The sequence below is a fragment of the Simochromis diagramma genome, unplaced genomic scaffold (genome assembly GCF_900408965.1).
Source record: "Simochromis diagramma unplaced genomic scaffold, fSimDia1.1 OVJJ01000787.1, whole genome shotgun sequence".
Lineage (NCBI taxonomy): Eukaryota > Metazoa > Chordata > Actinopteri > Cichliformes > Cichlidae > Simochromis > Simochromis diagramma.
In genome coordinates this window covers 1-14,789 of record NW_024387000.1, presented here as the reverse complement: position 1 = coordinate 14,789, position 14,789 = coordinate 1, and the positions used below count along the sequence as shown (strand labels likewise).

The following is a 14,789-nucleotide window of genomic DNA, read 5'->3' as shown; positions in this document are numbered from 1 at the left end:
TGTGATGTTGTTTATTCTATTACTCTTGTTCTCTTCTGCTTGCTTTCTTTTTTCTTTCTCAGCAGGTGATCCAGGTGATTGATATATGCATTTTTTTTTTCTCTGCCCATTCTGTTGGTTTTTGTCTTTTGCCCTTCTCCCCCGTCCCTCTTCTCAGCTGTTTCTCTTCCCCTCTTTCTTTCTCCCCTTCTTTCCCCCAGTCAAGTCTGTCCCGTATTCAGTAAGTGAAAATAAAATAAACAATAAAAGGTGAATCAAATGGACCATTACGGCAAGGCTGGGATGGTCAGTTTGGTAAAATAAATCCGTTGGGCATCTTTCTTTGCCTTTAGACAACAATTCTGATGGCAAAAGAGCCAAACGGGACAGGCACAAAAAAAATAAAATAAAATAAAATAAAATAAAATAAAATTGAGAGGTGGGCAACGACGCCAGGGGTGAGGTGTACACCCTGATGGTAATTTGGACTCCGTGTATCGTGCCCACCCCCAAGATCCTATATGTATGTGTAATGAGAGTGTGAGTAATGTGAATGTCTAAGTTGTGGGATAAAATTGAGGCAGAGGCAGCCAGAAGGGGACGGGGGGGTAGCCTCCTCTGCACCCTGGTGACATACCCCTACTCCAAGGCCCTGCATGTGTGGGTGGTTGTGGTGGAGGGGGAAGAGGGAGGCAGCTGGAGATGGGGAGGGAAGGAAGGGAGGGGCAGGTAACCCCTCCCTGGGGCCAGCACCCCCGCTGACCCCAGTAGGCACCCCCATACTCCGCGACCCGCCAGGGAAAGGGGGCCCAGGCCCATCCAGACCGGGGCCCAGTGCAGCAGCGCCGCCCAGCCCCACCACAGAGAAAACTGCACCCACCCCACCATCCACTCATCTTCCAGACTACATAAGACAATATACGCCCAGGCTGAGATTTTCCTCCACCTCTCCTGTATCTCCCCCTCCTGCAGAGAGAGTTCCTGAAGAGAGGAAAGCTCCTGCAAGATGTGACAATCTCCCCCACCAGTTGAAGAGCCCCCCAGGTGGCTCGACGCACCGGCACCAGGCTTTCACTTTTACAGTCAAATTATTTCACATCACACAAATAGCTCAAAACAGAAATACCGAACAGGACATCCTGTTCTTCCGCCACTGCCTCATTTGAGTTTTGGACGAAATGGATTCTGGGATATTGCATTTCGTCATTTTGAGCTGATTGGAGACCAAAACAGCCAATCAGATTTTTTTGCATCCAAGTCTGTGATTGGCTGGTTTTGTGGCACAAATATAACGGTGTAGAGAAAGAGTTGAGCGCGCACGGGCAGAAATGTTGACAGCGCGAGCAACACATTGCGAGCGAGTGCAAATGCAAAAACTGAGCGAGACGGGCTGCTGTTGTGTGTGTGTGTGGATAATAGCAAACACGGAAATACATTTTTTGCACACAGCAATGAATTTTGTTCACTCAAATTCAGCTTTTCTTCGCTTAAAAAAAAAGAACCTGCAAACTTTTTTTTATGTGCGCTCAGAATAGTGGCACAAAAATAACGCCATACTATCCAGTCCTGACATCTTCGTTTGGTAACATACATGACATCCCTCGCGTTGCTTCCAGGAGGGGAAACGATAAAAAGAGAGCCAATTTTCCAGCTTATTCCCTTCCCGATTGTGTGATCTAACGTTGCAACCGACAACACAGCAAGTACGAGCCATAGCTGATGTTTCCGTGTGCTTTCACTCCTGTAGCCCTTTGTTTGGCCTACTAACATGGCAGCTCGACCAAAAATGACCATGCCCCCTCCCGTGACATCACGCTCCAAAGCCCGAGTGTGATGTAGCCCCGCCCCCCAGGACTGGACCAGGTATTACAGGAAAAGCTATAAAGCCTTTGAATGAAAACAAACGCTGTTGTGACAGTGATGTACGTTGTCTTGTTGGTATATGTATGATTTCTATACATTTTATGTTAGATAACAACTTTGGATGTAAGATTCAGATAATTAATAAAAGCTAGATATTTTAAATGAGAATAAGAGTGTATTTCTTTGTGCCCCCCTTTCCCTGTTAATGCCCTACCTGCCCCCCTGGCAACACTTTGCTAGACCCGCCCCTGCACAGTTACCAGCTGTCAGCTACCTAAAAAAGGATCCTGGTGTTATTTGTCTCTCAGAAACAGTTCATAACTTCAACTCATTCATGTTAACTAAAAGGTAAACCTGTTTCTCCATCACCTGTTCAGCTCTGATGATTCAGTAAGGACATCTCCTGGTTTCATCTTCATGTTTCCCTCTCACCACATAACCAAACCATATCATGACCAGCAGCTTTACAGCTGTGGCTCCAGCAAACATCAGCTGATACTAGAAATTAATATTAAATAAATTCTAACAACAGCTGATCAAGCTTAAACGTGCTGCTGTTGTTTAACGCGACATCCGCTGGTTTCCTCTTTCTGGCGCAAAGTGGGCGATAAACAAATAAGAGAGAAAAGCTGATCAGCTGATCATTGATCAGTTTCATGATTGAAGTAGAAACAGGAGAGGGAGGGGAGAGAATGAGAGAAGAGGCGGCTGTGCAGCAAAGACACAGAGTAACTCCAGCTTTGTCTTTTTCATTGTAGCTGAAGTCCTGGACAAACTGTGTTTCTTTTCAGCTCAACACGAAACGCGCAATATTTTCTCTGAATACAGGACGGTTGGCAACTCTACTAACTAACCTTATGAATAAAATAAATTTCACTATCAGTAACATCAGAGCACCCACCCAGCTGTATAGAAACTCGTCATGCTAGCTGAGATATTGTAACTGACTGTTAAAAGTCAGCACAACGAAAATAAACTCCACCTAAACTTGGTTTATATCTGACCAGATAGACTGCAGGTCATAACTTCTGTCAAAAGAAAATTGTACATAGTGTGATCAGCTACATGAAATGTGTCTTTTTATGGATCACTAAGCAATCCACATGTCTATGTGACTTTTCACATAAACTCTTGTGTGATAAATTTATTTAGCAACTAACAGCTTGCTCTTTTCTAAGAACATACAGATTTAGTAAAGGGGAACCTCAGCTCTGAGTTCTTAGAATAACTTTGATATCTTTGTACACACACAAGCTTGTATAAATAAAGAATGCAGACAGTGACAGAGCGCGAGTCCGTGAGTGCCTCTTGTACGAGCGCTCTGTGACCGTCCTCGCGAGTAAAGACAACTGCAGTGTTTGTGTTCTAACTCAGGTGTCTCAGCTGAAGAACTGTGGGGTGATTCTTAGAAATCCCCTGTCAACTTCTTACCTGAAGTTCAGTTCACCTGACACTCAGACCTTTATACCATTACAAAAAACAAAACAAAACATAGGCTCATAAAAATGAATCCAGCTATGGTCGTGCCATCAGTTAACCCTTCGCGTGCCCAAGGTTGCCGACCCCTGCTCTAGATCTTGTTTTTACATATGGCATAGAAACTGAACATTTAACAGTTTTTCCTGAAAACCCTCTCTTGTCTGATCAAAAGTATACCAAAATATAAAATATAAATGTAAAAAATATAAAATATATTTATTCACACAAAATGTAGTTTAATCTCAACCAAAGTGTTAATCTGGGATTTGTGAGGAGGGGGAGCGTTTGTCCTGTAACAAGCAAGCATTAATACACAGGTTATGTCTGTGGAAACTGTAAATTTCCTAGCACTTTGTGCTCCACCTGCAGTTGCTCCAAGTGATCCATCAACATCTTAAAATTTACTTTCAGTTTTCCAGTCTGTAGTGTACCTTTTCTTTTTCTTTTCTTAAGTACAGAAAACAACAGCTACAGAAAGACCAAAGAGCAAGCCATCAAGGGGCGGGGCTACTCATATGGGTGGGAGCAGAGTTCAGCTGAGAGTAGTACAAGGCTGCACTCTGTACAGACAGACCTCCACCAGCTACAGACAGTACTCATCATCGCTTCAAAAGCACAGCGTGCAGGTAAACTTCCATCATGTGATTAGACTTTCTGTTCTTTACGTCAGTCCGTGGGCACATTTTCCGTGATCACGTAGAAAAGGAAAGAGTGCGCGCGGTTGGTTGTAGCTGTCAGTGGCGATTCTAGACGGGCTTCAGTAACCTGGGCGGGACATGTTAGTGTTTTTGATTGTATTTATAACAGTCGCCTTGACGCGACTGCTGTTGTGATTTGGCGCTATATAAATAAAACTGAATTTAATTGAATTTATTACCAGCGGATACGTGTGTAAGTTAAGTTCTATCATTGTTGTTTGCATTATTGTGCCGTCTTTACCTTACAGTATGAAGGGCCTTGAGGAGACTGTTGTCACTGTTATTGTTGTGATTATATAAACACAGTTGAATTGAATTGGGTTTATACCGGCTTGTACACATACACGAGAGACACGAGAGTTCTTCTTTACTGATGTTTACTGTGCTTCTCTTAACGTACACAGGTACACCGTAGAACTGATGAATACAGATGTACAAGGAAATTATATTTCAGCATTAAAACATATTGCAATATAAAATTCACAAAATATAAACAAACATACCACTTTGGCCTGCAAGTAGACAAACCGGTGTTTTTAGAACTTAATTGTTATTTCTTCTTTGACATTCACACGGCTAGACCCTGAGCAACTTCTCTGACTTTACTTCCTAAATCAGGAAGCGACTTCTGCTCTTACCTTAAACTTACAAAATTAACCGGCTATTTTCCATGTATCAAATTAACAGTACACCAACCCGGCATGCAAATAGGAAAATGTTAACATGCTCAACATAAAAATAAAACATACAAAATAAAATGCGTTAATTACATTATCATTACAAGAGCTCCATCTAGTGGTCAAATACTAACATTTCAACAACTGTTACAGGGTTTGTTTGTTTTTTTTTCTGTGGATTGTGAAGACCAGTATAGGCTGCCATTCACTCAAAGACTGACATCCAAAGTTTAAACAATAAATAAATATCTTCTTATTTAGAAAAAGAGAGAGGCCAGTGGGTTATCTAATTTTCACAGAGAGGGGAACACTGTGCTGCCCATTCATTAAATGATCTCAATAGAAACCATCTGTCCTTTCAAGAAAACAGTCATACAACTGACTGTTCTGTAGGTTTTTCTACTTTCGACAGAAAGTGTATTTGCAGCGTTAAGTGGTTTCTGCGTCACTAAAACAATACTCCCACTCAGCACAGGCAGAAGCCGAAGGAGTGTTCATGCTGTTAAAATGTGCGAAAGTCTAAACAAAAATACAAGAAATTAATTAAAGGTGACATTTTTGTTTGTTTCTCACAACATATTGCATTTTTTTCAGTCATACTTCCGGTCTCAAGATATGTCATCCACAGCAGAATGCAAATAACTTTTAGGAAGGTTTCTTCATCCTCATCCCAGCAACCTCTGGACCATGACATGTTTGCTCAGAATTAACTGGTAGTGGTCAGTGTCAAACGGACTGTAGTATAATTTACCTATGGTAAAATAAATAATGCTGTCATTCCTACTTTTTAGAAAATGTCTTTAGTCTTTGGTTTATGTAAATAGTATAATATATATATGTATATAAATAACGAGGCTATGGGCTTGGAGTTGGCCTCTAGTGTTGTCCGCCACATCCCCATTGAGTTCCTGATGAAGGCTCTCAGGGTCCTGTTGATCTTATATAGTTCTAGGCATTCCAGGATCCAGGTGTGGGGCATTGAGTCATAGACCTTCTTGCAATTAATCCAGGCAGAGCACAGGTTGGTCAGTCTGGTCCTGCAGTCTCGGCTGACTGCTTGGTCTGCCAGTAGCTGGTGTTTTGCGCCTCTGGTAGTCTTGCCCATCCCTTTCTGTGTCCCGCTCATGTATTGACCCATGTGCCTGTTCATCTTAGCCGCTATGATGCCTGACAGGAGCTTCCACGTGGTGCTGAGGCAGGTTATTGGTCGGTAGTTGGAGGGGACCGGTCCTTTCTGGGGGTCCTTGAGGATCAGGACTGTCCGGCTTTCGGTTAGCCATTCCGGGTGTCTCTCGTCAACTAGCAGCTGGTTCATTTGTGCTGCCAGGCGCTCGGCAAAGAGAGGGAAGGTACGGTAGTCAGAACTGAGGGGATCGAACTACCAGAAGGCAACATTGCAGACATAGATGACAGCTACAAGTACCTGGGGATCCCGCAGGCGAATGGAAACCAGGAAGAGGCCGCTAGGAAAGCTGCAACCACCAAGTACCTGCAGAGGGTCAGGCAAGTCCTGAGGAGTCAGGTGAACGGTAAGAACAAGATCTGGCCCATCAACACGTACGCCCTGCCCGTGATCAGGTACCCTGCTGGGGTAATAGGCTGGCCAAAGGAGGAGATAGAAGCCACTGACATCAAGACAAGAAAGCTCCTTACCATGCATGGAGGGTTTCACCCCAAGTCCAGCACCCTGAGGCTGTACGCTAAGCGGAAGGAAGGAGGCCGGGGACTGGTGAGTGTCAGCACCACGGTCCAGGATGAGACAACGAACATCCAAGAATACATTGGGAAGATGGCCCCAACTGACTGAGTGCTCAGTGAATACCTCAGGCAGCAGAAACCCAAGAAAGAGGAGGGAGACGAGGAACCATCATGGAAGGACAGGCCCCTGCACGATATGTACCACCGGCAGATAGAGGAGGTGGCTGATATCCAGAAATCCTGAAAATAAAATAAACAATAAAAGGTGAATCAAATGGACCATTATGGCAAGGCTGGGATGGTCAATTTGGTAAAGTAAATCCGTTGGGCATCTTTCTTTGCCTTTAGACAACAATTCTGATGGCAAAAGAGCCAAACGGGACAGGCAAAAGAAGAAAAAAAAAAAAAGAAGATGATGGAGCACAGATGACACTTTCCTGTAAATTCCAGATTTATTAAATATTGATTAAAGAACATAAATTTTTCGTGCAGTGTCCTGAAAAGGACAGTCAGGTTTAATGTTAGTGAATGTCCTCTCTGTTGTTGTCAGGGTGGAGGACCGGTTCTACCTGAAATACATGACTGGGAGGAGGAGCTGCTGTTTCTGTCTGCTTAACTTTCGATCTTACATTCACAGGCTTTTAAATCATACACGTACAGTGGGGCAAAAAAGTATTTAGTCAGCCACCGACTGTGCAAGTTCCCCCACCTAAAATGATGACAGAGGTCAGTAATTTGCACCAGAGGTACACTTCAACTGTGAGAGACGGAATGTGAAAAAAAAAAATCCATGAATCCACATGGTAGGATTTGTAAAGAATTTATTCGTAAATCAGGGTGGAAAATAAGTATTTGGTCAATAACAAAAATACAACTCAATACTTTGTAACATAACCTTTGTTGGCAATAACAGAGGTCAAAGTTTACTATAGGTCTTTACCAGGTTTGCACACACAGTAGCTGGTATTTTGGCCCACTCCTCCATGCAGATCTTCTCGAGAGCAGTGATGTTTTGGGGCTGTCGCCGAGCAACACGGACTTTCAACTCCCGCCACAGATTTTCTATGGGGTTGAGGTCTGGAGACTGGCTAGGCCACTCCAGGACTTTCAAATGCTTCTTACGGAGCCACTCCTTTGTTGCCCGGGCGGTGTGTTTTGGATCATTGTCATGTTGGAAGACCCAGCCGCGTTTCATCTTCAAAGTTCTCACTGATGGAAGGAGGTTTTGGCTCAAAATCTCACGATACATGGCCCCATTCATTCTGTCCTTAACACGGATCAGTCGTCCTGTCCCCTTGGCAGAAAAACAGCCCCATAGCATGATGTTTCCACCCCCATGCTTCACAGTAGGTATGGTGTTCTTGGGATGCAACTCAGTATTCTTCTTCCTCCAAACACGACGAGTTGAGTTTATACCAAAAAGTTCTACTTTGGTTTCATCTGACCACATGACATTCTCCCAATCCTCTGCTGTATCATCCATGTGCTCTCTGGCAAACTTCAGACGGGCCTGGACATGCACTGGCTTCAGCAGCGGAACACGTCTGGCACTGCGGGATTTGATTCCCTGCCGTTGTAGTGTGTTACTGATGGTGACCTTTGTTACTTTGGTCCCAGCTCTCTGCAGGTCATTCACCAGGTCCCCCCGTGTGGTTCTGGGATCTTTGCTCACCGTTCTCATGATCATTTTGACCCCACGGGATGAGATCTTGCGTGGAGCCCCAGATCGTGGGAGATTATCAGTGGTCTTGTATGTCTTCCATTTTCTGATGATTGCTCCCACAGTTGATTTTTTCACACCAAGCTGCTTGCCTATTGTAGATTCACTCTTCCCAGTCTGGTGCAGGTCTACAATACTTTTCCTGGTGTCCTTCGAAAGCTCTTTGGTCTTGGCCATGGCGGAGTTTGGAGTCTGACTGTTTGAGGCTGTGGACAGGTGTCTTTTATACAGATGATGAGTTCAAACAGGTGCCATTCATACAGGTAACGAGTGGGGGACAGAAAAGCTTCTTACAGAAGACGTTACAGGTCTGTGAGAGCCAGAGATTTTCCTTGTTTGAGGTGACCAAATGCTTATTTTCCACCCTGATTTACGAATAAATTCTTTACAAATCCTACCATGTGGATTCATGGTTTTTTTTTTTCACATTCTGTCTCTCACAGTTGAAGTGTACCTCTGGTGCAAATTACTGACCTCTGTCATCATTTTAAGTGGGGGAACTTGCACAATCGGTGGCTGACTAAATACTTTTTTGCCCCACTGTATCTATCTAATAGACTCCAGTTTGTGCATGTAAATCACACTACTTTGGCTCTGTGAAACCTTTGTAGGGGTGGGTTTTGATTATCGATTTATCGATTAAAATCAATTCTGGCTTGGATAACGTGATATCAATTCATTAAAATCCTGAATCGATTTTTTTAATATAATTTTATTTTGCCCGAAATGCCAGAATCTCAGCTTAAACCTCACAAAATTTCAACAACCACCAAACAGCTAAAACAGTAAATGAGAGCAGGAACACGGATTCTGCACAAAGACGTAAACACAAAGCTCGACCCACCGATGGATCAGAATCAGTCAGATGTGACTTTTTCACCCGACAGCACGGACACGGTCGGGGCTGAAAGCCGACAGCTCGCTGATTCTGATGTTTCGGCGGGTCCGCACTTTGTGTTCACGCCCTTCTTGCGCTGATTCTAAAGCTGTTAGTTTGATCTCTCTCCAAACAATATTGACTGAACCAGCAACAAAAGAAGATCCAAACTGCGCTTCACATAAACATCGTCGTGAACTCCCTCAGTTTTCCTGCTTTGCTTCCACCAGGATAAAATCACACTGTGTCTGAGACTTCAATTTCAGATAAATAAAGGCAAATATTGCAATCTACACAAAAGGCAGCCCATATGACAAAAAAGCTAAGAGACGTAGAGATTCCAGTCTTGGTCGATATATTGGGCAGTAAGGCTAAGGTAAGTTTCTGACGTGCAACTTGACTACATGTCGGATGTAGTAGCGAAGAACAACACAGTTTGTAGCTCCTTCTCAACACCCTCATGGCACTCTCTATATAGCTTTGGAAGCGCTGTCTGAGAGAAATGTTTACGTCCATGGAGTTTGTAACAAGGATCCATTACCTTAATTAGCTGCTTGAATCCTTCATTTATTGGTAGCATGTCTTTAGCAAGACAGTAGGCTATGGCATTCGTTATGTCGCTGTCTCTTAGTTTTTTTGTCATATGGTAAGACGCTGGAGAAAGCCGACTCAATTGACTGTTGCTGCTTCGCAGGGATTCCCCTGGTTGTTTTCAATGACGAAAGCCCTTTCAGTCAGAGATTGAGCGTGCTCTAGTGGGTGGCACTGCTTCAGGTGATCAAAAAGGTTTGTGACTTTGTGGGAACATGCTTTTGGCACAATTTACAGGGCGCGCTACTCTGTTTTTTGTAAGACTTCAAATAGCCAAAATACCTCCACACTATGCAACTTCTCTGGCCTTCCTTTCGACAATCTCTCCAGCATTGGAACCATCATCTGTTTTCTCTTTGGTAACCTTCGGTCACGCTCTCGGTTGATTTTTCTCTAGTCGGCACACTCATTACCCGCCTCCATTACCCGGCCGGCACGGCAGCTGGCTGCTTCCCAAACAAATACACATGTGCGGCTTGGCACTTGTGCTGTACGTAACAAGTCATGTGACGTGACGCTGCGGCTGTAATTGGTTCGGCTTTTTTAAGAGAGGAAGAGAGAGAGAGATGTCTATCGCAATAGTTTCATTTTTCTATCGAGAAAAAGTTATTTCGCAATACATATCGTTATCGTTCTATCGCCCAGCTCTACTCCTCCGATATTATGGAAGGAAATTTTAAGAACTTAAAATTTTCAGTGCCTTGAAATGTATTAAGACAATTTCAATGCACTGAAATGGTCTTGACATCATACAGTTTTGTATGTTAACTGAAAAAAAATTTAGGTATTATTATTTTTCCAGTTGTGTAATAACTTTCAACATCTCTCTTACTGCAGTTATCGAGGATAAAGATGGCTGTTCAAACTGACTGCAAATCAGTTACAAAAGGAATTAAAGCTCTACAACTCCATGACAAACCTTCAGCTGCTGGAATAGTCAAGGAGCCACTGGGGATGGACGGCATCACACTGAATATCGCCATCACTGGGAAAACTGGTTCTGGCAAATCCACCTTTGTTAATGCCTTCAGAGGTGTGAGTGATGATGACGAGGGATCTGCTCCTACTGGTGTTACGGAATGCACCATGGAGGTTGGTACCCAAAATTTTCCATCTGACACGTACCTGGAACGTGTTGGATTTGAGAAGTTTGACTTCTTCATCATCATCTCAGCTGTTCGGTTCAACGAGAATGATGTGAAACTCGCTCAGGAGATTCAGAAGATGGAGAAAAAGTTCTACTTTGTTCGCTCAAAGATTGATGACGATATAAATGCTGAGAGAAGAAAGAGAGACTTCAGTGCAGAGGGGACTCTGACAAAAATCAGAGACGACTGCATTCAAGGTGAGCGACCTCGTTCAGATGCAAAATAACACAGATATTTTTGTTAAATGTTATGTTTTTTATGGTGCTAAATCAAAAAATGATCTCCATGTCCCTCCATCACGTACAGTTTCTCTTCAAAACATGAGGAGCTTACATTAAAAAAAGCACAACAGAGATGAAAAAAATCAATGTTTTATTACAATTAATTATGCATAAGTGTTCTGAGATCCATTATCTTTGGCTGTGAACAGAATAAACCTTTTGGGACATGATCATCTGATTTCTTCATACCGCCAAACACAACACCCCCCCCCCCCCCTCCCAATTTCTATTTGCATTTTGCATTAATTAATGTATGAAATCATTATTGGATGTTTTTTTGACTCAGGTATAGGATACCAGATTCCAGTTTAAAAAGGGAAATTTTTACGTTTAATAAAAACTAAAAGCATTTTGCAAGAAAACCTGATAAGATGGAATTTTTAAAATATTTTTCCCGGTTTCAGTGAGTAAAAATCTATAAAAAACAACCCAAATTTCTCTTTAGTTTTTTGGTTGCAGACCTGTGTGATTTGTACCTGAGGTCAGTTTCTGGATTTAATGATGGTGTTTCAGCTGCAACTGGACAATAAAATAATTTAAATCTGCTTTGAGGAAGTTTTATTATACTGAACACTAACTGTGTGGCTGGAGGATGTACTGCTTCTGTACCTTGCAGTGTGATATCCAAATTTGTTTACATCACTCAACACAAGCAGAACTGCATCACTGCAGCAGAAGCACATCTCTGTATAGTGACAGTTCTTATGATTTAAACAGGCAAATGTCCAGCATTCAAACTACAGGTGAACAATAGTCAAAGTCATCCCCGTTATGTCGATATCAGTACACACCTACACAGCATGTCAACAAACTGTGAAAAAAAGCCACAGGATATTAAAACATACATGAATGATTACAGGTAAGGGTCTCTATATATTAGTATTCACAAAGGGTGTGTTGTGACTTATCTTTACAATTACAGTGGTCCCTCGCTATAACGCTGATCACCTTTTGCAGCCTCACTGTTTCACGGATTCTTTTAGTGCAATTTTGCGTGCTTTTTTTTTTTTTTTTTTTTTTTTGCCTGTCCCGTTTGGTTCTTTTGCCATCAGAATTATTGTCTAAAGGCGAAGAAAGATGGACCAATCCCAGCCTTGCCGTATTGGTCCATTTGATTCACCTTTGCTTTTTTTGTTTATTTTATTTTCATTTGCTGAACACGGGACAGACTTGACTGGGGAAAAGAAAAGGGAGAAAGAAAGAGGGAAAGAAAAACAGCGGGGAAGAGGGACGGGGATAAAGGGCAAAAAACAAAAAAACAAACAGACAAAATATCCATCTATCAATCACCTGGATCACCTGTTGAGAAAGAAAAAAGAGAGCAATACAATAAACAACATCACGATGATATATGGGAATATAACAGTAAATACTAAATATTAAACATTATTGTGCAGCACGTAAGATCGACAGTGCACAGTGTGCTTTGAGGTAGGAGCCAAAAAGGGTGTAGTTTGTGTGTGTGAGCACCCGTGTGTACACCTGTGAGCGCGTTTGTTTTTAAAAGGTTCCTTCATGTAATGATCTGCTAGAGGGTGTGGGGGGGCCACAGCCCCGTCCTCCAGGGCATGAAGCAGGTATGGAGGAGATCAAAACTCCAGACATCCAGAGGCCCCCAGAACACAAGAGACCAAGGAAGACCAACAGAGGGGCAGCCGCGCCACTGTCCCAGTAAGAGCTGAGGAGAGTCCCAGATGAGGGCTCACTCAGCAGCCGCGGAGCAGAAGTCAGGGGGAGTTGCAGTGACGCGCCCGTGAGCTCCGCCGGCAGCCAGCCGTGCCTGAGTGACCGAGCCCCAGGCCGAGGGGCCGGGGGCACCCCACCTCCGGAGTGGCCCGAGCGAGCCCCAGGCTCAAGGCACCGACAAGCAGCCGCCAAGGAGTGAGCCGGTGTGTAACTGGACGCCCATCCCCGGACACAAAGAACCACCAACGCACCGATGTCTGAGGGAGTCCGCCACTGGCAGGGGAAGTGGTGGTAGGGGGAGATAGGCCTCCAAACCTTGGATGACCTGAGATGTCCCCAGAGAGGTGGCGTCTGATACCCAACCTGACATATAGACACAGACATACAGGCACACACAGATACAAACATCCATTCTCACCCTCATGCTCTCATATGCAATTACTCCACACTCACCCAATGTGGAGACAGACATAGAGAGACGCTGTACACACAATCACACTCCCCAAGCGTACTCTAAGCCCCGGGTCTAGGTACCCTTGCCCTTGGAGGGGGAAACTGCACCCAGACCCAGGTAGTGTTACCCTTGGGTGGAGTGAAGCAGACTGCCCAGACTCCGCAGCAGCAGGGAGGCCCCACGTTCCAGACCCCAATTGGACGGCCAACTCCTCCTCCCAGCCCCCCCCCCGTCCCAACAGGCAACAGAGACCGGGGGTGTGAGAAGACTCCAAACCTCCCTCCGCCCGCTCATATGTAGTGTTGATGCATGTGTGTTCTAAGGTGCATTTAAAACCCAGGAGGGCATGGAGCTACCTGCCAGAGAGCAGCAGGTAAGCACATAGTCCCTCCTGATAGCCCTCAATGTCTACGTGTATTTAAAATTGAGAGGTGGGCAACGACGCCAGGGGTGAGGTGTACACCCTGATGGTCATCTGGATGATGTGTAGCGTGCCCACCCGCAAGATCCTATATGTATGTGTTATTTTATTATATTTTTTTACGAAGGTTAGAACTTTGAGAGTTTAACCCTTGGATGCACAACCTACCAATACCTACACTCTTCCACGAGTGGGGTCAAAAATGACCCCAAATAAAATCAATGCATTTTGCTGTAAACTCAGTTGTTATTCTTCAAAATCTTTAAAATGAAGAGTTGTAATATTTTCATATTTGAGGTATTCCTCATAAAACATGTTTGTGACATGAGGCCCTTTGCATTTTTATTTATTTTTTCATTCATTTTAAGAAATTGGAGTTTTTGTATCACGTATATCACTTTTGTAAGCTTGCTCGGCATATACTGCAAAAACTGGGTCTTCCCTCTGAAAGGCACAAGTTGTTCATCCACTGTAACACAATCACTATGCATGAATTTCTGCCTGCAGTTGACCAGGAACACGCCCCATATGTAGCGGAAAGCTGCCACGTCGTTTGTTTTCAGTCGGTAGGCTCTGGTCCTCTTGTCATCAAAGTGCAAGACGGGCGAATATCTTTAAATCTTTGAATTGACATAGTGGCCTTGTACAATGGGTTATGCAGAGGACTCCCAAAAAGCACACCGACTGGTACATCCCAGTTCTTCTCACTTCCTGCAAGAATGGTCAATCAAATGAAGGCCAGCTTATGTTTGATTACATTTTTCCACTCTTTTCCCCTGTCTGTGGCTACTCCTTGTGCCTCCATGTTTGTGTATGACAGCACCTCTTCTATTATATTATCAGACATGAACATCTTCCATGCATCTATTGGGGAGACAGTACTAAACCCAGGTGCAAGCCCTGGCCGACTAATTCAGAATATTGTGGCTAGAGCAGTAAGAGGGGCTCATTCTGTTAGACTCAATATCCATTTTCTCTTCAGAGGACTCATCGGAGGACTCCTCTGTGTCTGACTGGCCTTGTTCAGTGGGGGGGACAATAGTCTGGGTCCTCTATATCTGAGATGTCCGATGTCCGAGTCAATGCCTCCGATGGGCTCTTCATCCCATCCGTCCTGGATCATTTGTAGGGCCACAGGGATCCTTGCTGGCCTCATAGCAGCCATGTTGCTTTAGCTATTAAAAAAAAAACATCAGAAAGACAAAGTTTTGAAAATG

At 43.8% G+C, this 14,789-nt stretch overlaps 1 protein-coding gene across 1 annotated transcript; it reads left to right on the top strand.

The window, feature by feature from the left end:
* Positions 1-10,249: 10,249 nt before the first annotated feature.
* LOC120739216 (interferon-inducible GTPase 1-like) lies at positions 10,250-10,959 on the top strand. The gene has a single exon (XM_040040910.1). It carries the CDS (start codon positions 10,435-10,437, stop codon positions 10,954-10,956), a length of 522 nt encoding a protein of 173 aa, XP_039896844.1. The 5' UTR covers positions 10,250-10,434; the 3' UTR covers positions 10,957-10,959.
* Positions 10,960-14,789: the final 3,830 nt, after the last annotated feature.